The sequence below is a fragment of the Photinus pyralis genome, unplaced genomic scaffold, assembly GCF_008802855.1.
Source record: "Photinus pyralis isolate 1611_PpyrPB1 unplaced genomic scaffold, Ppyr1.3 Ppyr1.4_LG2, whole genome shotgun sequence".
Classification (NCBI taxonomy): Eukaryota; Metazoa; Arthropoda; class Insecta; order Coleoptera; family Lampyridae; genus Photinus; species Photinus pyralis.
Window position 1 is genome coordinate 16,771,100 of NW_022170403.1, and position 24,244 is coordinate 16,795,343.

Here is a 24,244-nt window from a genome sequence, read left to right on the forward strand (position 1 = left end):
TTTTACGCGCATTTATCAATTTAAAAGTGAAAAAACCAAACTAATGTTTGGGGGTCCCCATCAGCCGGTACAGCAGCTCACCGAAATAAGCCACTCCAGGTACGTGTCCAACTTTTTACTTATGTATTTGTATGGTTCGGGCGGAAATTATCATTTAACCAAAAAAAATATAGCTTATGGTCCTTCAGTCGACTAATTACAAAAAGATTAACTTAAAAAACAAACAGTTAATTGTAAAATAAAAATTTTAAATGGTGCTTGTGAAAATAAATACCGTAAATCTTCTAGTTGTAGCCTGTAAGTCGTATAAGTAGACCTGAAATTTTGCATAACATTTGCACGCATTTGTGCACTTGGGGTGGGTCTTCCTCGGCATTTCGGTGAATTACACTGCAATATATCATATATAAAACATGACTTACTGTTTCCATGCCATTGGTCATTCTGATTTGATTTCATATTAAGTATATAAGTAAAGGTAGGTACCTGCTCTACTCTACTACCTACACTATTTGCGAACAAAATTAATTACGATAGGTACTTTGAAAAAAAACTTTAAGAACCGTTTGCAGGAACTATAGAAATATAGGTAACAAATGTCAAAATATGGATTTTTCAGATTTCAGCCTGGGGGCCTATTCTCGATATGATTTAGACAAGTTTGTATAGGCTTGTAACGCAATTTTCACTGAACCAGTGGCATAGTAATCATAGGTTTATTCCCAAAATGGCGTATATGTGTGCTTCTTTTGTCATAGTTCAGAAATAGGCCGCCCGTCCTGAATTTTGGTGAGCCTGCCCTGATTATACAGTCTGGCCACGGCCCTGCCGCCACACGAAATTTTGCTTCAACATACAGCATTATCCATCATAGGACATTATCAATCGTCCCCTTCCGTACCCAAAGCCAGAAGCAATGTAGGAAGTGCATATCACTTTAAAAATTTCAATTCAACCTTCCAATTTTATTTAATTACGGTTGCAATATTTGCACCACAACATTAGAATTTTGGGTCATACAGACGCAGCTTTAACCTAGCACAAAACAAGATATTTACAAAACTGAAAAATTTATTAAACTATTTTTTACAACAAATTAACTCTCATGGCTGGCGGAATTTTGTTGTCTCATCCATTTGACAACGTCATCTCGATTTTTAGAGATCCACTTTATATTGTTGTTGACAGTAGCAAGAGCCTGTTCCCGTGCTGCAGTCCCAGCACCCGCGTTAGGGTAAATCGCAAAGAAAGACTCCATCTGAAATTAAATTTAATCAGAATTAAATAATAAGTAAACATCGGTATGAAACTACCTCATCAAGCTTAATTTTGGTAGTAAACGTTTTCGTGATTTCCGGAATTAAACGTCCCAAGAAACGATCATTTAGAGTGAACCTCTTTACCAAGTACGGCCAATTTTCCCTATAAGTTGTATGTTAAATGTAGGAGCGACTAAGATGATAGTGTACCTCACGTAATTCCACACTAAAGCTGTACCGATGGGGTTTTCTGCAATGGACTGTAAAACAGTAAAGTAATCTTGGCCCCTGATGACTTGGTTTTGACCCTCTATGGTTCCTAGTTGAATTAAACTGCGAAAAAATACAGAAAATTAAGACAGAACTGCATCTGCTACTCTTACTGGTGTAAAAGCCACGCTTCTTTAACTCCCGCCAGGGCGTGAAGCATGTTCAACTTTTCATTGGCGTCAATTTCCTTTTTGAGTAATTCCAGTAACTTAAACCATTCTTCTTGACCAGCATTTTTTAAACCTACAGAAATATGTATACCTAACTTAGTCTCTCAAATGCGTGCAAATCTACCGTGATAGTAAATAATTCCACGTAAATTTTGCGATAATGGGTTATTGGCCGGATCGTTGAGCCATGAAAGAAACTTAGTTTTTGCAACTTTTAGGCATTCCGCATGGCCGTTTTCGCACGCAAAATTTAAGATAATGACTCGAGCTCTCCTACAATTAAAATGTTTATCATTTCCGGAGTCACAATTAAAGCGGACCTCGTTAAGTGCGAATCTTCTGGTTTCTCGTTCCATCCTAAAGCGACATAGGCGGGTTCAACCAAATTAAGCATGTATCGCTAAAAATTTAAATTCATAAAAATGTTAGCCGCAAAATAGGTACTAAGTTACGCTATAGTGTGGAAAATCCAATGTATCGACGAGATACTTCTTCAGACCTCCTAATTTTGAAGAAGCGACGCTCCAAGGAATGTAATTAGTCTCGTTTTCTAAGTACTTTGTTAATTCCAATGGAATACTGTATGACAAATCTCCACTTTCGGCAATACTGAACGATTCTTCAATCAAATGTGTTTTATCAGATATGGTCATGTCCTTTATATTTTTAGCAAGTACATTCCAATAAGCTGGGCTGTAGTTAACTCTATAATAGCCTACTTGGTTGTGATTAAATTTGATCCAACGTATTCCTTCAGGCTTTTTTATTTTTACTAAAATTCTCCTTTATCAATCTTGACTTTCCAATCAGAAACTTACGGTTAGACTGGTCGTGTTTAAACCAAATTGTATTCGTCTGACTAATGCCTTTATCGGTAATGTATGTGATAGGAATGCTCCACTTATACCTGCAATTATGTACCTACGTGACTATTATAATTACTTTACAATTGGTGTCATACCCATATATCGAACTGACATTTCCAGGTTTCGAATAATCTTTTAAAAACCGTTTCTGAGTCAAAACGTAGGTATCATTATTTTCATTTACTGTCACTATAGGATATCCCATTTGAACAGTCCAAGTGCTCATGATATCAGTAATATTTGTTGTTTCTGGTACCAGTTTTTGTAATTCGTCCCACAAGTCTTGCGTAACGGCGTTTCCCCACTTATGTGCTAGTAGGTAATTTGTCACCCCCTTTTGGAATACTTTTTCGGAGATAGCGTGATCTAGCATTCTAAGCACCGACGCCCCCTACAAATACATGATAACAAACAAATCCAAAACAGCGTAAAATATTACTTTGTTGTAAGTGATGGCATCAAAAATTTCGGTAATTTGATCGGGAGTTTCTACGGTTTTTACTATGGGATGTGATGCAGGAGTTGCATCTGTTGACATAACTGAATGTAAAGTATCGATCAAAAATTGATCCATCTACAATTGATTAGTACAACTAAAAATCACTATAAAGTGTTGCTCACCATTTGCCAGTCTTTAAATCGGAAATTAACGCCTTTAAATTGTATGTAGGACGCAAATCCCTCATTTAACCATAAGTCATTCCACCAATTCATCGTCACTAAAATTCGCTAAGTAGATACGTTAGCGCAAGGTCGAGCAATTTACCCAAATTTCCGAACCAACTGTGAGCTAATTCGTGCGCAATTACACTAGCCACGCGCTGCATATTTTTTGCCGAGCTTATTTTGTTGTCAAACAGCAAAGCAGTTTCTCTAAATGTAACTAAACCCCAATGCTCCATGGCGCCTGAGATAAAATCGGGAATTGCAATTAAATCTGCAATGATTTGCTTAGAATTGTATTTCTCCCACAGGCTGTGAGCAAACCTAGCTTGGGAAGCGGGTAAGGAATACCAAAGTACTTGATGAAGTATTCCATTACGCTCGATCCGACATCTAATGCAAACGCAGTCTTGTTGATTTGGGCGGGGGTCGAAAACACTCTCAATGGAATAAGTTCTCCGCCTTCCGACTTAATTACACCATTGTTACTGATAAAATCGCACACTATAAAGCAAGATAAATAGGTGGACATGTATTTGCTCTCCGCGAAGTGAACCATAACACCATTCTCCGTTGGAGTTTCCCCCTATTATAACATTAAAATATGTATCATACAAAACTAAATTAAACAACAAAGTACTAAACTACTTAATAAATAAAATAATTTATAAGGAAGTCGGTGACGTTTATTGTTATTAATCGCATCAGGCGAACGTAGCTGTGACCACTTACTTTTTGAGGCATATTCGATAACGCAATGTAGTTGTCAACATTTGGTCTTAAAATATTGACGGTGTATTTGGCTTTCATATTTGGTTCATCGAAACATGGAAAAGCTTGGCGGGCATAGGTCGGTTCAAACTTTGAAGTGGCGATAGGTCTGGAAAAATTAATTAACAACTGTTAGTGACGGAACTAAAATAATCCATTGGAAATGCTTGTCCAGCTTCATGAGCATAAAATATTGAGCAGTGTGATATGCAACTTTTATTGATGGAACTCACGTTGCACTTTTTTACCACCAACAAATCAAATACCTATCGCCACCAATTTAGAGACAAATGTAGTCAGTAGCGACATAGTGTTGTGGTTTGGTTCCTGGTATTTTGGTATTTAGTTCGTATGCACTTCGTAATGCATTTCTGATGATATTTATGGAGAACCATGAAAATATTTTCTTTATAAAGTTAAAAGTAGGCAGTTGAATGTATATCACTTAACTGCGGCCGTTCCCAATGAAATAAAACCCATACTTCGTCTATATGCCCATATACTGAAAAATAACGGGCGTTAAAGTTAAACAATTGCTCTGGTCAGATCGTTTGAATTCTTCATGATTTTTAAACGATTCTACTTATTTTCTAAATAGATTCTAATTATTACCTTTGGAGTGGTATTCTCTTTCTCCTTGATGTCTTGGTGACTACATCGCAACGTTTATACGGGTTAGTATTTTGCATCTGAACAATACGAGGTATGTTACATTATGACCCAGCATTCTTTTCTCATTATGTATGTATTTTTAAGGCTTTAACCTTCCCTTAAGTTTTACCTTTAACTTCCTCACCTTTTGCATATAATTCCTTATCGTTTCTCATTGTTATCGTCATTACATTTTACGTTTGACCTGCTTAGATATTTACGCATTACTGATGCAGTACGTGGATGATTTAGCATTTTTATTTGGACTAGCCATTTTCGCAAGAGTGACGAACGACGCGTGGAGGTTTCTACATTACCGACTTGTGAAATTCTAACTACATTGCCCATGTGTAACTATTTCGAGATTTGTACTTAGAGACTTCGATATTGTTCCTTATAACTGCAAGTATAAGACACCTTAGAGGTTAATGATCTTGTAAAGTGGCCCGATACATCTGATCTTACTTACACTACCTGTGTCGTTGCCGAAGAATATACTTATCGAGACCCGATTTGTCTATGTTACTTTCTGGTTACTAAGAAGATTCATATCTGTTAGTTCGATTACATTGTTACCGATGTAGGCTGACCTTCAATTTTATAACGAATTTGACTGACACAAGACTGTAGCGGTACAACACAAACAATCTCTGCATGCGAAACTGTGACAGAAACTCAACGTCCTCAAGCGGAACGTAGCATCAAGACCAAAGAGAATTTCCTAGTTTTCTTCCAACACTCCTTTATAAACAAGCGTTCACATGAACCACTTCACACACACAGATGTCCCTTTCACACGAAAACAAAACCTAGCAAATAGTTTCTAATGATAAGAAAATTCTATGCAAAAACAAAAACAATTGAAATAAAAGCAATAATTTCGCATTTTTATTTAATAAAAAATCAAAGACGAACCATCCATAGCGTAATCAGCTTTTCTGATAAACGCAAACTCAAATTACGCGTGGCTTCATAAAAAATACCGATCAAAATCAACATTTACCTTTATATTTAAATGGGACTAATAATAATCAATTTTCAACTATTCCCAAGCAAAACAAGAAAAAGGAATACTTGGACGCCTACGTGCATAAACATGCGTCACAAAAATTAACCGCCAAATAAATGAATAAGCAAGTCGAAGGTATGTATGTAACTGTATTATTAATTTTTATGTTTAGTCATCACCTTGTGATTAGATTTATCAAAGTATACCTAATTTTATTTACATTTTATACTTTGGAATAAGTACTCAAACAGAGGAGGTGCTCACTTGCGGCAATACCTTACATGCACAATTTTACTTCCAGGAATAAATCAGAAATTATACCCAAATTACTCATAGTCGCCGTAACCTTTCAGTAATTTTCCGAAATCTCATGCATTAACCGAATTTTGAAAGTTCCCAATTTCAATTTGCAATCACAAAGCTGTCGTCAGTACCCGACTATCAGCAACATTGAAAATTGTTTACTGATGATTACCGATTTACTGTCGACACGAGTTCGGATTATCACTTCTACTTCTACTTACTTCTACAACACTATAATTAATTTTAAGTACAAATGCGCAAACCCAATTTCAAAACTAAAAATAAGAGAAAAAGTACTCTTAGTGCTGAAAACTAAAACCGTCGAACGGACGGAGTGAATTATTGGTAAAAGCTGTATTATTCATGCCACAGATAAAATACCCAATGTGTTCATGCTAAGCTAACGCTACGGACGATGTGGTTTCACATAGGCGTACCTATACTAAAATCCACATCTGATCCAATTGCAGTGCATGCCAAGAGAAAAATTCTAAATTGATTCAAGAACAGCCCACTTTTGTGCGTATGGAGATTAGATCACATGTAAAGAATGCAGAAGAAAGGAGGTAAATTTTCATGTTGAGCCAATATAACAAAAACATTACTGAATTTTATTGCTCCATCCTCGGAAATTATTTGATTAGTTTTTTTTTTTTTTTAATTTAATTTGTGTGCCTCGACTACTAGTGGCCATTGGCACGTCTACAAGTACCTTTAATTTCGTGCTCTCCAATATATTTTTCTGCAGATGTAAGTATACAGTTGACCATCTGATTTGTAGCTGTGTCGATATTGTCGGAAAATTCTAGCTGATCAGTTTGGGTTTTAACATCGGCGCTAAAAAGATCCCAGTTGGCACGAGAGATTCTCCATTTGGTCACACTAAGGTTTACTTTTGGAATGGAGTCAAAGATCCGTATGGGATAATGATTGCTATCATATAGGCTATCTAACACCTGCCAGTTAATAGCTGTTGCAGTTATTGGGTCACTGAAGCTAAGGTCAATTGAGGAAAAGTTGCCTGTTGCAAAGTTTAGATGAGTGTGGCTGCCCGTGTTTAGGAGACATAGATTGTCATTATTTAGGACTTGTTCAATGATTTTCCCCCTTCCAAAAGTTTGTTCTGATCCCCATATTCTGTTGTGTGCGTTAAAGTCTCCTACAAGGATAAAAGGATTGGGTAACTGGACGATTAAAGTATTGATTTCTGCTGCAGTTAAGCTGTGGTTGGGTGGAATGTAAATGCTACAGATGGTAATTTTAGTTGGGCACCATACGCTTACGGCTAAGGCTTCTAGGTTAGTTGTGATAGGGAATGTTTCTGAAAAGAGGTTAGAAGATACAAAAATTGAAGTACCACCGCTCGCTCGGACGTACTCGGATCTAAGATGATGATAGCCTTCAAAGTTCTTCAAAAATTTACTATGCAGCTCTTTAAAGTTGGTTTCTTGGAGGCACAAAATGTCAGGTAGGTGTTCCGAGATTAGTTGTTGTAGTCTTCCAAGGCGAGGATGAAATCCATCGCAGTTTCATTGAATCAGGTTGAAAGGAATTTTATTAAGAGGTAGAAATGTGTGACAGTTGAGGATCGTCTGAAAAAGAGTCTTCCTCATCGAGATCCTCGGATGATTGGGAAAATATGCTAGAGATGCTTCCCGTTTCCAGTTCTTCTGAAATAAAGTTTGTTGAAGAATCCAGCTTTTCTGCGTTAAAGTTTGTTTTAGTTTTGATTCTCTTCGTTAGTCGAGTGAATCTATTTTTAATGGATCTTTCATTTAGGAATGGATATATCCTATGGATGTCAGATAATAGAGACTTAATATCAGAAGTAAATTTTAAGGCTTCTTGGCATGGATCGCTATTATCGTATGTGTTTTCTAAAAATGCAATGAAGTGCTCGACCGGCAGAGTGAAGGCGCTTGGTGTGGTTTGATATCTTTCACGAATGATTGACTTAGTGTCTTCTGAAAGCACCGTTTCTGGGGAAATGTTCGTTTTGCGCCGCTTTCTGGCTGATTTGACTGGTTTGATAGCCTTGGGAGTAATTTCAGGAGGAGGCATGACAGGAGGCTCTTGAAGGACCTCCTGCGTGCTTTCACCCTGAAGGTTGATATGGTCGCTAGAAGTTAAAGTATCCGAGTGGCATCTTTTCTGAGAGGGTTTGATGGCAGTTACTGATGTGTTTGGCTGGTGTACAGAAGTTGTTGAATTTTCTGTACATGATGGTTTCTCATGTGTTTTTGGTGGTAGGTTGTTTGGGGGAGGACTTGGACAATTGCTTGCAATATGTCCACTTTGTTTACATATAAAGCATTCCATTTTATCCGTAGACAGGAATATTCTGTGATCATTTCCGTCATGAGCGATAACCAGCGAGGTTTGCAGTTCGAAATCTTCTGTAGGTGAAAAAACGTAGGCTTGTCTACGGAAGCTAAGTATATGACTGTATTCTTCTCCAGGAATGCCCGCTCTGAGAAACGATACGGGAGATGCTAGATTTAAGCCTAAGTTTTTGATAGCAGTTTCTGCAATATCATGGGGAATAGATGGGCTAATATTAGAGATGACTATTCTTTTATTGATTAGTTTTGTAATCCACACAAATACGTTTTAGCAAGATGGCGCACCGCCCCCGAATGCTAGGTAGGTTGGGGAATGCTTGTAGGAATTGTTCCCCAATCACGCTAATATAATGGTGACATATGCTGGCCGGCGCGGTCACCTTACCTGTATCCTTTGAACTATTTTTTATGGGGAGACAATGAAAAATGACATTTACAAAGTATTGCTAGCCGACCTTGATGAACTTCGTCCAAGAATGATCACCACTCTCAGGCTTAAGATTGGAAGAAAGGATGTGTCAAGAGCCATAGCAAATCTTAGGAAGATTGTGTCTAGAATAAGGAGGTGGGCAATTTGAGCACACTTGATGTTATATTCGTTAAATATTATTTCTCGTATTATTTATTCTTATGTATTTTGTTCTAATTTGAATTATAATTTTCTTATGCCCGTATTCTCCATAGGATCTTAACTTAAGCCGGCTCAAAAGTAAAAATGGGCTAAATTCCATTTTTTTCTTGAAACACAAATAGGTTAAATTCGATTTTTGGCCATCGTTTTTTACCGGATTATAGACAACTGTTTTATCAGACAACTTTGGTAATGAATAAAAACACCATGTTGCTAAATTGCCCTCGGGCTTAGTTAAACCGCGGGTTATTTTTATTTCGGTTCATAACAATCGTTTTCAAAGCGGGCTTTAATATTTAAGCTCTCTTACCTGTAATAATAGAAGGTTGCTTTGAGTGGGAAATTGTAAGTTGCATGTAAGTTTCATGTAACACTGTAGCTATACTCTTATTCCTGTAACGTAACAGCGTTAAATATCAAATAGAAGATATGTAACTGTGTTTTCTGGGATGTTCTGTATACATAGTCCATGCTCTACGACAACCATTTTTTATCTGGTACAAAATTGCAAGAAACGTATTTTGGAAATGAACTGCCAGATAATTGAATAATAATAATAATAATTGAAAGATGAGAAACTGATCCTTAGTGTAGTGCCAACACTTTTAACTAATGAAAACACCCGCTCCATAGTAGTGGCAGTCCAGTATTTTTGGTAGTAAGGAGCGAGTTTCACGTCGACATTGTGTAATGAGAGTCGGATCCGTGGGTCGAAATTATTGAATACACATCTACGTATCGCATAGTTTTATATCTATACCTATGAACTAAAGTGCCTTATCTGTCAAGGTTGTCTCAGGTGTTGCTGTCAATTTCAAATCACCATGAAACTCAATTTTCATTCATCTTTTTGATTCTTAGCTCTCTGTTTTTTATCCCGCGAACGTTAGTAAGGGATTGCTAATGCTAATGGGTACAAAATGATCCCCCACTTTTTTGAAGGAAATACACGTTTTGAAGCACCAGGAATCCGAATTAAACATACTCTCCATGATCTCCGTCTGCCTGTCTGTCTTTCCGGGTAAACGGCTGAACCGATTGGATCCAAATTTACCCTGAAATTTACACATAAGAGGAAGAGCTGAGCTTTTGGGCACAATCGCGCATCCATAGATACATTTATTTTATCTCTACAAGCCAATCTAACTAATGTGACCACCAATTTGGTTTGTCCATGTTATAACTCATGCCATAGACGACAAAATGCGTAACGGTTCGTAATGCATCTTAGTTTATATTTCAAATTATTGAAGAATATCCACAAAAAAATCGCATAGATATTTTGAACCTTATTATTACACCCAATTAAAAAAAAACTCGTGTGCATAGTTGGTAGAGAGTTCCAATTTTTTGCACAATAATCGATCTTGCTTGACCCTGCTGTATGTATGTCAGCAGTGTACATTCCAACCTTGCATATGATAAGTAATTTTAAAAATAGGTGCGCTATCTACAATCTACTACTGTGGTATTTATTCATAAACGATAGTATAGAAATTATTTTCAATTTCAATAGCAATTAGATTAGATCACTGTTCACTGAAGTTCAATAACTATATAACGTAACTACAAACATCAGAGGATTATAATAGTGCGGAAAACAAATCAGGTGATTCTTTTTCTTTACACGTGGACTGATCACTTATTCATTTCCACATTCAAAAACGGCTAAGCTAAAATTTATCGAACGTGATAGGCAAAAAGTAAAAACTCATTAGGTATACAGTATGCATCATGATCAAAATCTACGAAATGGAAAGTAGTGATTCAATCAGTAACTTGTCCAAATGCAATATCTATCTCAACATCAAGTGTGTTATTTTAAATTAGAAAGGTACCTCGAGAAAGTTCAGATCATTTTTTTTAATCTTTGAAATTTCACTATGTCGGTCGTCGGTCGATACCCATAAACAAACATTCATTGCTTAAACACATAATTAATAACAATTACAATAATTACCTGGTCTCATTTGATAGAGAGTCTGTATAAACACTTTTGTAAAGGCCCACCAACTTGTTTAACATGCTTCCTTTAAACTTAAAATATAAGTAGTAGGTACCCGCCAAGAGCTCCTCGCTTGTGTTGGCAGTTATGGTCTCCAAATCTTCGTTAATGTCCAAATTAGTTATGGTCAGCCCTGCAGAACTATTTGGCCGAAGTAACTTCACATGATCGATTGTTAAGTTTTTGCTATGAACAACCACACTTCTTCTTGCCCTTTCAATTTTTAAAGTTATGTTAATGTGTCCATCAAAAGTTCCATTTTGGAGGTTTGGTTCGAAGGTTAGGTCATAGTGAATTGGCACTGTGTCGTTCGGTAACCGAAAATTGATGACATTTTTTGCTATCGGCACATCTTCCACGAACACACTACGTTTTAAGTATAAAGATTTTCCGATTAGCACTAACGCCGCCAGTAAACACGCGCACAAAATCGCGAAAAATAAGCAACAGCTCCACAACAACGTGTAGATCTGGTTTTTCTTTTTTTTTGGAACGGTATTTGTTTGCGTAGAACTTCGTCTAGCGAAACGTGCACTGCCATTCATTGTCGTTACTTTAATAACAGTCAATTTACCATTGCGCGTACTACACGCTTAACAATTTGCTCACGTGTTTGCTTTGTAACTAATTTCTCTAACAGTTTATAAAGTAGGGTCGTAATATAAATGGAGTATACCTACTAAACTTGATTAACATTCGTGAATCAGCAACGTCTCTGACCTATAATAACCTTCGACAGTCCCCAGACATGGTACCTACTACACTAGTTCCGTTCTTGAGATGATACATTTTGAAACCGTTACCGTGACTGGTGACATAAAAATTCGTACTTGGCGAGTATTTAATTTAGTTTTGCAATATACAGTTTTTATCGAGTAGGTACGGTTAAATTATTGTGTAATTGCATAGCAAATCTATGCACCCACTTATTGGAAATAGAAAGTAAAATCGTTAGACCGTCATTGACTGATGAACATCACTTACATACTTATTTGGCAATTCTGAAGAAGGAAAAATTCTAGATAAACAGACTATTGGATGGCTGCTCGGCATCGATCTATTGAATCTTAAAGCCTGCTTGACACTATATCCATATCGTCTCATGTAGCGTTTCTGATTTAGAAAAAAGTCTCGGTTGCTGGATACTTATTGTTCAGAAGAAAGTACAGATTAACCGTCTGTCACTAAACGATATTTTTTTATTATACCTGAATCACAATCTCCGTTTTAAACACTCAAATGCGTGCGAAAAAGGGCCTTTAAAACACACGTGCTTTAAAGTTGCTAAGTAACGATACTTCAAGTATGACTTTTGAAACTGTCATCTGGATGAAATAAAAAATCCTCTTAGGTCGCTTTCTGTAAATGCAGAACATTTCTTTGGCTTTTGTACCTATCCTTTGGTTGAAGCTTTCACAAACGCGCGTAATTTAAGGTATGCTTCCAAATCTGTTCCACTTTTTAATCGCAGCATTGCTTTAAAGTTTTGAATGAATGCACCAAAATATAGAAGATTTAAATACCTTTGACATTTCCTTCATATATTCCAGCATTATGGATGCATTTAAGACTTTATTCGTAAGTAACTTCCTAGTCCATCCATGGAAACAACTTTTCATATTCTTTATAATAGGCTTTACTGGATTTGGATTTTACACCTACCAACGTGTGTTTAGATTTTACAACAATCGATTTAATGGACGGTGTATTATCTTTTTCAACGGAAATCGTTTAATTCACAAAGACGATGATTTTTATAAGCAAACGTCAAGTGACATTTCCATGGCAATCGTGAAATTACGAACACCCAGCCCACTTAATTAGACATGTATTCGAGTATAACGTCAATATGATTTCATTGTATTTCCTATTTTTAAATTATACTGCAGGTATAATAAAAAATACTATAAGATATACGTGTATAATTGGTCTTTAAAGCACTTGCAACGTTAAAGGCACTCCGCTTTGCGTCGTGCCCTTAAACTCGTTGCGCGTGCTTTAAAGACTTGATTATACACTTGTATCTTAATATACTATTTGATTTGTGTTTGTGTCATATAAGATGTTACAATTCGAAGTGTAGATACTAATATGGTGTAAAGTGGAAAAGAAACTGTGCCTTGGGCTACGAATTGTTCCTAGAACGTGTTCCAAGAGTCTAGGCCTGGAATAATAGCTGCCGATGTTTAAAAAAACTTTATTTCGTTTAGTATGTAAGATCAATACTTATTGGTTCCCCTTAATAATGAAAAAGTTCTAACGGGCAAAATTTAAACTGATGTACTTTAAAAGGCATCAAAAAGTGGGTTGCACCGACCAGCTCCATCCAACGGAAAATGATTTAGTGTGATTTCTTAAACAACATAAAATTTTATTAGGAATCCTGAGAACTCTATACATTGGTAATTAAATGGGAATAAGTACATAACTAAAACTCTAATATAACAACAATAAATAATCCTCTTAATTCGAAAGAGTTAAGTTTCATTAAAAAAACATATAAAGAATAGGAAACCTAATTTACTACTTGAAATTCTTTCCACATTACCGTAATAATTTACGATTTTTTGAATGAAACAAAATATAAAAAAAATACAATACCTTTATAGTCCGTATTATCTGAAAATATCGTCGAGATTTCTGTGTAGTGGACAGTTTTACATCCTTTATGCCAAATGTACATTGGCAAAAGTCGTGTTATTTACCTCATATTTGTATGCGCCGCTTTATTATTAAACACAGGAAAATTTTTGTTGACCTGACCTCTTACAGATAACAGAATTCAATGTAATTTGGAAGTTACATCTTAAACAATTGTTAATTACGGTCAATTTTTTATTGGCACATAATTGAAAATTGGCTTGTTTTGGATTACTTTCTTAACACGGGGCTCGCCGCATTTTCACTTTGCGATCTTGACGCCACTTTCCACCAAGCATGGATTTGTTTTGACGTTTCCACCATATTGTTTTTAATCGGGCAAATAGCGTGATTATATTGGTTGCATCTTGCAACCAGACATAACCAAATTCGATGAACCGCGTTCCATAAAACAAATAAATTAAACAAATATAGCAAACGAGCTCCTGGGTATGGCTATAGCATGTGCAAAACCAAATTTTAAACCTGATGTTAGTTTTGCTTAGTGTATATGTATGAAATTTCATTTAATTGCTTCCATAAATAAGAAACTTGGCACTGCACATCCTACACAAAACCAAATTTGGAAAAAGGCGCTACATTTGCTTTTATTCCAAGTGGCTATGTATCAAATTTCATTTGAATGCCTCCATAAATAGGAAAGTTGGCACAGTGCATGCGCAAAACCAAATTTTGAAACTGGCGTTATATTTGCTTTTATTCCAAGTGGTTATGTATCAAATTTAATTTAAATCCCTCCATAAATAATAAAGTTTGCAATTCGGTCTGCAAATGGTCGAGATGCGCAAAGGGCACTGTGAATACTGATCGATAAGGCTCAACTTTTGGAATGGTTTTATATGGCTAAAGCTATGCGCATATTGAATTCCATGCAATTCGGTTCATAACTAACGGAGATGTCAAAAGGGCCTATTTTATTTTTTGGTCTACATTGCCAATTCACGAACTCCGATCTACAAATTTGATAAAGAATCCACCTGCAAAATTTCATCGTAAACGAATGGACCCGTTTATGAGTTATCGTGCTAACGGACAGACACCACAAAATTATAAACTCGCTAGGAGCTCGTTAATAAAATTCGATGAAACCGATTTATGGAACGGGTAACCGTAACCGTGGTCGGTTTTTTCGATTTGTGGTACCTACGTACTATTCGCGATTAAAAATTCTCGCAGACTACTATCCGAAATGGCGAGTCATGCTCGTTTTTCCGCTTAAGCTTTAGCTGCTTAGGCCAAAAAGGTAGCAACGCAAAATTCGTGACCGGTTCCTCTACTGCGATTCCATCAGTGTCCAGCCCCCATTCTTATTTAACCTTTTGCTACGGCGCTATGCAATAGGAACCAACAAAGCTAAACGGTTCACTGCTATTTCTGCCTAAAAAGCCTACTATTCGTATTGCCATACAATGACAAGCGGTCACTAAACTACCAACAAGCACCTTTCCAGCTTTAGCTCAATTAAACAGAGGTATGGTACTAACAGAATTTTTTAAAAGAAATACTTTTAATTTTCTAGGGTATCCATATTTTATGTGACCGTGCTGCAAGATTGATTGCTCTTTTCAAATATCTTAAAAAACATAGACATTGCATTTGAAAAACAAAAGTTAAACCAGAAGTGGTACCGGAAGTTTCAATATGCGATTGGATAGAACGTAATGTCATAAAATTATGAAAAATTTTTCGTATCTCTCGAAATAAAAGATATTGAGGTAACTCTCTTAGATCGAACACAGTGTAAATGGACTGTTTGATATGGATAAACGTCGAAAGTCCACATAATCCGGAAACAAAATCTGAAGAATATCAGAGGAGTCTCTAAAATATTCGTGAATGGTAATATAACGGGTTTACCAATAAGAGCGATAGGATTTTAAATTGAAATAAAACACAGTCAATTTGGTCAAATTTAGGTTTGATTGGTTTTATTAGATGCTGTATTTCATGCCATTTATGATTTAAACAAAATATTGTTCAAATGGCCACCGCGGCTCTTTTTGCACTGGCTCATCCGATCGGACCAATTTTCGATGACTCGGTGGATCATATCGGGTGGAATGGCAGCTATGGTCGCTCGAATGTTGGCCTCGAGCTCGTCAAGAGTCTTGGGTTTATTCGCATAAACCTTTGACTTCACATAGCCCCACAAAAAGAAGTCCAATGGTGTTAAATCGCATGATCTTGGCGGCCAATTGTGGGGGCCATTTTGAGAAATCAACGATTCACCAAACTGTTGACGCAATAAGTCCATTGTAGCGTTCGCTGTGTGGCATGTTGTTGGATAATTTCCAAGCGTTGAGGCAACGTGAACTTGTTCATGATGAAATGGCAAGCCTTACTGATGACAACTGACAGCATATGTCAAATGTTTGGCATCCAACATAGCCGCCTTAAACGTTTAAAATCCTATCGTCCCTATTGGTAAACCCTTTAGTATATGAAGAATATAAAAAACCTTTCAATTAAAATTTTAGAGTCGTTTAGGGTTCACTGAAACGTAATTGGGGAATTGGTTTCATTGGTGCACAGGATTTAGCCTAGACGGATCTACCAAGCAGACTCACTAGGCACTTACAAAATATTCGGATCGGATCCCCTTAGAAAGTATTTATCCAATCAAGCTGCTTCTCTACAGAGAATCTCTCTGTACAGATTAAAAGTAAATTAGTTATGTTACTCTATGGTGAAGATGAAAATGACTTATATCCTAAAAAGTTAAGTAATTCAAAAACAACAAACTTATCCTAACTAATATTTCTTCGAATGTGGTGAGAGGCAAAAATGTTAATAAAGGAGGGAAAATATCGATGCTGACCGACAGATATTTCTTAAACGGTTTGCCTGAAAAAATGTTTTAGTAAAAAAACTACCTTGGTTCATTCTATATATTTTGTCTCGCACATGTATCTTCAATAATACCCTCGGGACTGAAAGTTATTACACTTCTCGCGTATACACAGCTTTAACAATGTACAGAACTTGACTCTCTCTTGTTCTGCGAGACGGAAAATATAATGAGCTTTTGAATTATATACAATTCTAGAAAAATATTCATAAATAATGCGATGTAAACGTAAAACTTCTAATTTTTGAGAAGTGCGAAATGTTGTACACATTTTTTGGCTATTTGCAATCCCGGCGACCATTGCGACCTCTTGATTCAGAATCGGCATCTGATTCTGCACAAGATACGTTTTAAATTTGAAAATTGTGTATGTTCGAGTGCAAGTGGCACTATTTTAGTGGGGTCAAAGATGTTGCGTCAAACCGAGATTCCTGGCTACACATTACTATAGTTACATTACACTGTACGATTTTCAATTGTTACCTACCGCTGCACACTCTAAGCTGCTCGCTTACTTATGCTCACTTATATTTCTCCCATTTAAAGTATAATAATTTGTTTGAATAATGTTAAACAATAAAATCATTTAAATGATCTCGCTTACCTTCAAATATTTCAGTTTAACACATCGTTTATTTCCTTAAAACTATCACTTATGTAATATGTTTTCTTGTCATTAAATAACTAGGCTAATACATTGTCCACTAATTTTTAAATTTTATGTGATTATCCGCCCTAATAAAAATTTGTTTCCTTACCACCATAATTATATTTCTTTTTCTTTGTCTTCATTCACAGATTATCATATACAGTGCGTTCGAGATAAGAGGGTCACCTCAATATCTGTTTTATTGTAGGTCTTTTCTGTATGATATGGCACACGGCATGCTAGATTCAATAAATTTTCTAAATATAGAATCATGATAATTTCTCCATTTTTTTTGTATATCACCCATGTGCATATTTTATGTTGTCATACAGAAAATTGATTGCTCTTTTTAAATATCGTAAAAAACCCTAGGCATTGCATTTGAAAAACAAAAGTTGCATCAATTTCTCGTTAAAGCAGAAGTGATACCGGAAGTTTGAATAGATCGGAATGTGACATATAAAATTGTATTTGACAACTTTTTCGTATTTCGCCAAATAAAAGAGATATTTAGGTGACCCTCTTATCTCGAACGCACTGTATGCACCTTGATTTCAGTAATATTGGACACTCGAATTATTGAGGAAATAAATGTGTTGCTCACATTCCATTACATCTGAGCATCAACTTTTGAAACTTGTTAATCAAGACAGGTCACATAATTATTTGCACTAATCGTCGCAAATCGGGAATAATTAAATAGTTGGATTTTGATGAAAATAAATACAAAAATACTTACATCTTACTGCCATCTTTTCCAGGATAACTGCTGGCGTAGAGACCCACAATTCGATTTTTCATATCACCCTCATATACTATCCTAACATCTCTTAGTCCCTTAGAAATCATTCCTTGTCGTAATTTAATAATCAGCACTTCATAAGCAGTGTTTTCGGTAAAGTTGGCCGATTTTCCATCAATACTCACACTTTTAATCGTCAAACCCTTACTGTGAATTCGCATCTCCGAACTATCCTCTCTGACATTAACTTTAATGTCGACTTCGCCTTTAAATGTTCCATCCTTTAAATTGGGAGATAGCGAAAGATTATAGGAGTCAGGTTTAATGTGTGAGGGTAATCTATATCCTTCTGGATCTATAGGCGTTGGAGGCATAGTGGTTAGTTCGCCAGTTTCGTTTTCACAACGTTTCAATTCAGATATTAATGTACTTTTTTGTACCGATAATACAGAGGTCGAAACGATTAGTGCCGTGCAAGCTGCAACAAAAATTATTAACAGTTTTTGAGTAGTAATCCATTTGGAAATCTTCATTCTAACTACGTTACAAAGACCGCACCACACAAACAATTTTGAAGTTTATTATTACTGCGATAAGCGCTATCTTATGCAAATCCTAGGATTATTATATTAAGCCTCACCTACTTACACAAGACATACACTTGTAACATTTTGCCTGAATGATACACACACCAATTTGTGCGGTGGTCCTAAAAAGCCTGCGAATAAGTTTTAATCGCCACAAGTAAAATCAGGGACTGGTTTCGCACAAAAATTGCGTTTGGGTCATCTTCTACACCGATATAACAACCTCATAAAACTTTATTTGTCCACTAAATAGTAAATGCAGCTTTAAACATTCGCAAAAAACTTGATTTTAATTTCACGAGTCCCAAACCACTTATTAAAAGACCTATTACTGTATGCAATTAAATTCCTGAGAAACACAAAATAATGCAAAGTAAGTACGTAATTGTTATTAAATTTTGTTTCCATTGCCATTGTACTTTTATCATATATACGTTTAATTAACAACCGACTATTACATAAGAGTTGACGACAGCGTACCTCTACCGTATCTTCACATGATGATATTCTCGAAAGGTGCAAAGTTAATTTTCAAAAAATCCGCAATAGATTGTAATATGTACACTTTCCCTATAGTAGGTAATATGCTAAATATGTTGAGGTCTTGAGAAATGTAAGATCTGGGCGCGAATCAAGATTGTATTATTGTATGGAAGTTAGTGGAAATACCTACACTTGTTACCTTTGCTAATTTTTAAACTTCGAAACTTTAAAGCGTCGTTTCTCGGTAACTATTCGATGGATTAAAAAAATGGTGTAAGTAATGAAAACCCCTACCAAATGATGCGCCATTTGACTCCTCGACCCATCGAAAAATTTTCAGCACAGGTTAAAGTTGCAAGAATTCTTTTTGCATAAAAATTAACCCCTTTCGATATAAAAATCGATCGTTGTCAAAACATTTATTTTACGATTTTTAAGGGGTACAGATGTAGGTACCATAGAGGAAATGGTATTTGCTGTTCCTCTATGATGTTACGTAGTTGCCATTTCTTTTCCATAGCTATAATGATTGTTATACTTATAAGATGCCTTAGTTTTCACTGATGCAGGAATAAAAATTGTTACATTTTTGAATGGTATACACAAACTTGTGTACTTCTTTTAGGTCCTACGTCCAGTAAGGCAGCTGGATCCCGAAAAATTGCACGAAAACTCTTCCTCATATGTATTCAGCTTGAGAGGGTTGGTTTTTTTGCACAAATATTTCCCGTAAACTCGGGTCCTACGGTGGATTGTTTTTTCTTCAAGAATGGAAGATGCACGACGACGTCGTCATGCAAGTACCGCCATCAAATTCGCGTTAAACCAGAGCTACCTGGAACTGTGTCTCCGCTACTACCAACAGTTTTAAGGGGGGGGGGAGGGGGGCAGTGCAGCGAACATTCCAGAAATTCCGATAGGCATCGAGGCGCCATAAAAATAAAAATGTGACTCAATCCTTCCGGAAAAATGAGGTGTTTATTGTAGAACATTCCGAATCCTTCTAAGAACAATCTAGAACACTTGTCGTTTAGTATTTTGTAGGTTATCCATCAAATTGAATTAAGTTTGGATTTTTGACTCTAAACCATTTTCCCCAACAATTATTGAAATTTTAACAAAGACTAGTTTCGACGAAAGGCATGTTCAAGTAGTTTTTAGTTTTAATTTAAATATCTAAACATTCAGTCTGATTAGTTGCAAAAAAATGTTGACCGTAACTGTACTCACTGTTCAAATTGAAATCTTGTGTTGGTTTTGAACAAATTGAAGAAGAAGGAGAAAATGAAAACATATTAACGTTTTTTGGTCCACGACATACTGTTATACCCACCTTAATTCAACTTGGTCGTTTACTATATGCAATTTAGTACCTAAAACTTCAAAAATGAAAATATCAACTGGTTCAAAAATAAATTCTTCCAGTTCAGTATTATTAAAACAAACAGGGAAAATAAATACTTTAATTACGTTCTAATTTAAATTCTTCACATTCTAATTTAAATTCTTAACATTCTAATTTAAATTCTTAACATTCTAATTTATATTGTTGGAATAATTTAGGGGTTCCTTCTTATTGAAAGTTACATAATTTATTTGATACAAAACATTGGAATCTAAAGATATTTTACGGTGCCTCTAAAATATCGTGTGTCTAACTTTTCAGCTACTTAGCGAAATCTCACACAGCACAAAAACGACAAAAATTTTCCTGCAACCCCAGACAATTACGCCATATCTCACGATTCTAAGACGCCTAAAGCTTTCAACACGGTTAAAAAGTTAGGACCGTACCTAAACCACTCATCCACTATACATATGTCGAGCTATATGTATGTACAAAATCTAAAAAATGGAGGACCATACTGGAAAGTACCGTTACCAATTTTTATAGTTAATTATATTGTGTGAGATTTACATTCATCGGTATAAATACAACATAAATCTTTGTAAGAACTCACTGCTATCTTTTCTAAAGTACATATAATTTTCATTAAATTGAGGAGTACTGGATCTAGGATTACTATCATGTGAGATGACCCTGGTAGAATTAAAGCTTTATACAAACGGGGTCAAAATAAACCAATCGAATCATAGACTTCAATGAAAGTAGTCTATCGATAATAATAATGCATCGGCATCTGGAAAACTTCCTGCTTCTTACGTTGTATACAGGGTGCCCATTATGTGTGGAATATAGTATATATCTCGGTAAATAAAAATTTTTCTATATAAAAGTTTAACATTTTATTTCTCATAATAAAAGGCAGCATTCAGTTTCAGAAAACAAATGAGTAACGAAAAGCAATATAATTTTTTTAAATGGCAGTTCACCTTTTTATTACGCTCACTTGATCGAGAATTTTTTTTCTTTTTTCGATGGTACCTATAACATGTTAGTACCTACCCTTATTCAAGAAAATTTTTCAAAAAGATTTATTATAGTTAAATCAATAATATTAATGCAGATATCCTACATCAAAATAAAACAAATGAACGAGTACGTCTCTTATTAAATCTTGAAGACAACGCGAAATTAGCAATAAAATGGTTTTCATCGAAATGAATGTTCAAAATGTTCACCATTACCTGCAAAGCAGGTGCATAACCTATCACAAAAAAGCTTGAAATAAAAAATAATTTCTTCTACACGGGTGCTAACGTGTTACGTCATTGAAAAGAGAAAAACAACTATCAAATGAGCCTAATGAAAGTGTGCATTGCTATTTAAAAAAATTTAATTGTGTTTCGTTATTCATTTGTTTTCTGAAATAAAAACAACTGAATGCTGCCTTATGATAGGAAATAAAATGTTAAACAACTTTCATACAGAAAAATGTTGTATACAGTCGATATTTACTGAGATATAGGTATACCCACTTATATCTAACGTGAATTATGTAAATTAAAATTATTATTGTGCATTTACGGGGAGGGGGCGCAAAATATGTGTTTCCACAATTTTTTTTGGAAGGTGTTGGATGATAATACTACTATATGACTATTTTTTTTCAAAAGCAAATATAAGCGACAAATATTTTTTTATGAAAGTGAGGTAGACGGAAACAGTTAAGGCCGATTTATAAACTTTACGTTCGCGTCGGCGTTCGCTGTTCGCGTCCGTCGTTGCAGAGCTTACTTCGGTTAAGGTACTGTTAGTTTCCAGTTTGTTCATGAAAGGGACAAGAATTATTTCTGTGAAAGACTTATGATGAATGAGCGGATATAAAAGACTTATAAAGGATATTAATACACTTCACACGCCAAAACGAGCAACTTTGACAGTTTGACTTTGACACTAATTTGCGCGCCAAATGGGTACCCTTTTTCCATTGGTCAATATTTTCGATGAACTACGAACTGCCAGCGCGAACGCGGGCGATAAAGTTTATAAATCGGCCTTTAAAGTTGGTATTCAAAAGTTTTAAAGATTTTCGAAGGGGGAAGTACCATTTGCGTCACCTGCCAATTTAATTAATTATTTTTGTTGAAGAAAAGGCATTTCCAAATTCAAACATGCATAATTTAGGACACTCTCCAACCAAATATAAATGAAACAATCTGAATACTTCAATATATGAATGATCTCAGAACTTGTAGGGACCCGAGTTTAGTTAATTTTTATTAAAAAAAGGTCCGAATTACCCCCAGATTACGGTTATTGAACGATGGCAAAGTTCTGAAGCCTCGCATATTTATCATGGGTAGGTGGGCGCTTGCGTTGTGTATAATCATTAATAACAATTGCGGATAAACGGTACAACTACTCGAGATTTATGGCCTTGGAAATGAATGATAAGAACGCCGATTAATGGCATTTTCAGAGTAACTTTTGTATCTTATCTAAATCAATTAAGTACATTCAAGTTTTGTTCGAGAGTGGATGTATAGAACCACGTTGGCTTTCAAGATAAATATTTTTGAGTTAAATTTGGGATTCCAAACATGATTCGGTGAAGCATTTTCGCGCTTTTGTTTCTTAATTGAAATCCTTCTACACGTAAAAGATATTTTTGATACATTTCAGAGACCCCAATGAGTTCGCAGATATGGTTATTATAATGTTGCCTATAATAATCAATTACATGTAAAGCCATACCCTAAAAAAAGCGCCCGGCACTGGAATCATTATACTTCTTTATTGATTTTTAATAGTTTTATTGACTCACAGCAGCCCGTCTCGTAAAAAATTATTAACGCATATGTAATAAAATGAGCAAATACCAACCCAGAAAGGTGCGGTTGCTCTGCTTGTAATTGCAATAGATATTTTAATGAATTTCTACAATAACGGTAAGTACATGGCATATTATTTTAAATGCCTCCCTAGGTATCCTTATTCAAATGCATAATATATATAAACAGGTGAAAGGTACTGTCGACACTCCACTACTTCCGGGGATTTATTCGCATAAATTTTAACCTTATTTAAATTAATTAAAAACGTTGATATACGTACGATTTTTATGGAAGCTATTAGGTCTATTTAGCAATGGTTTCTTTTTCACACACGTAGATTTGCGTAGCAATCGGCAAAGGTACTTATTCGTAGACGCTGTAATGAAGCATATTTAAAAATTTGAACATTGTTTAGGCGGTAAATTTCATATTCGGTTATACCAACCTAAAGATAAATGTCGTACTATTAGATTCATTGCCAGCAATTATTTAAAATGAGAAAGTGAACTGCAGAGGGAAAATTATTCAATGCGAATTTAAGGGTAAAGAAACATTATAAGAAAATTAAAAAATGAAATATAATTTTGAACACTTACATTAATATTTTACAAGCAAGGTATATAAATAACCACAAAACTTGTATACATAAGATAAAGTGGCAGCACTGTCAACGCGTATACTGATGGTTCACAATGAACTTACTAATGGCGGTTTGCACCTTCAAATTAAAGCGAGTAAAATCCATACCACCTTATCATTGTACTTGTACCGTGCGTCGATGAAAATCTGACATCGTCATTCAATGATTGTACCTACTGTTAATTTCTGTTTAAACTGAAACAAAGATCTGATGCTATAAACGCTCATAAATGAATTGAAATATTAATTATGATTTAATGATACAAAGGAAATACTTTATTACAATAATTTCTCATTTATCAATCTCAATTATACTGTACATGCACTGCCATCTTTTAATTATTCTGCAACCATTCTCCTAGATTACAGAAAATCTTAAATCACATCGCAATTCAAACCACATTTATGCATTCTGTATTCATTTATTGATTTATGGGTTTACGGATGTAAAAATATTATTTGCAACTTTGATTATGGGGGGGGGGGGGGGGGTTACTGAACTGAAGTGAGACAATT

General features: G+C 35.4%; 1 protein-coding gene across 6 annotated transcripts; it reads right to left on the reverse strand.

The window, feature by feature from the left end:
* Positions 1-1,053: 1,053 nt before the first annotated feature.
* LOC116163043 (glutamyl aminopeptidase-like) lies at positions 1,054-23,819 on the reverse strand. Of its 6 annotated transcripts, XM_031476873.1 has the most exons (18): positions 23,686-23,769; positions 23,535-23,596; positions 23,370-23,465; positions 17,838-18,318; positions 3,961-4,108; positions 3,553-3,814; positions 3,332-3,502; positions 3,187-3,284; positions 3,005-3,139; positions 2,661-2,956; positions 2,518-2,606; positions 2,152-2,471; positions 2,020-2,099; positions 1,824-1,972; positions 1,643-1,772; positions 1,470-1,592; positions 1,314-1,422; positions 1,054-1,258 (listed from the first exon to the last, which is right to left on the reverse strand). In XM_031476873.1, exons 2-18 carry the CDS (start codon positions 23,563-23,565, stop codon positions 1,097-1,099), a joined length of 2,880 nt encoding a protein of 959 aa, XP_031332733.1. In that variant the 5' UTR covers positions 23,566-23,596; positions 23,686-23,769; the 3' UTR covers positions 1,054-1,096. The 6 variants fall into 6 exon arrangements, with proteins under 6 accessions (XP_031332733.1, XP_031332736.1, XP_031332737.1 ...); XM_031476876.1 differs by lacking the exon at positions 23,535-23,596 and having other exon boundaries at positions 23,686-23,798; XM_031476877.1 differs by lacking the exons at positions 23,370-23,465; positions 23,535-23,596 and having other exon boundaries at positions 23,686-23,819.
* Between the last annotated feature and the right edge of the window lie 425 nt (positions 23,820-24,244).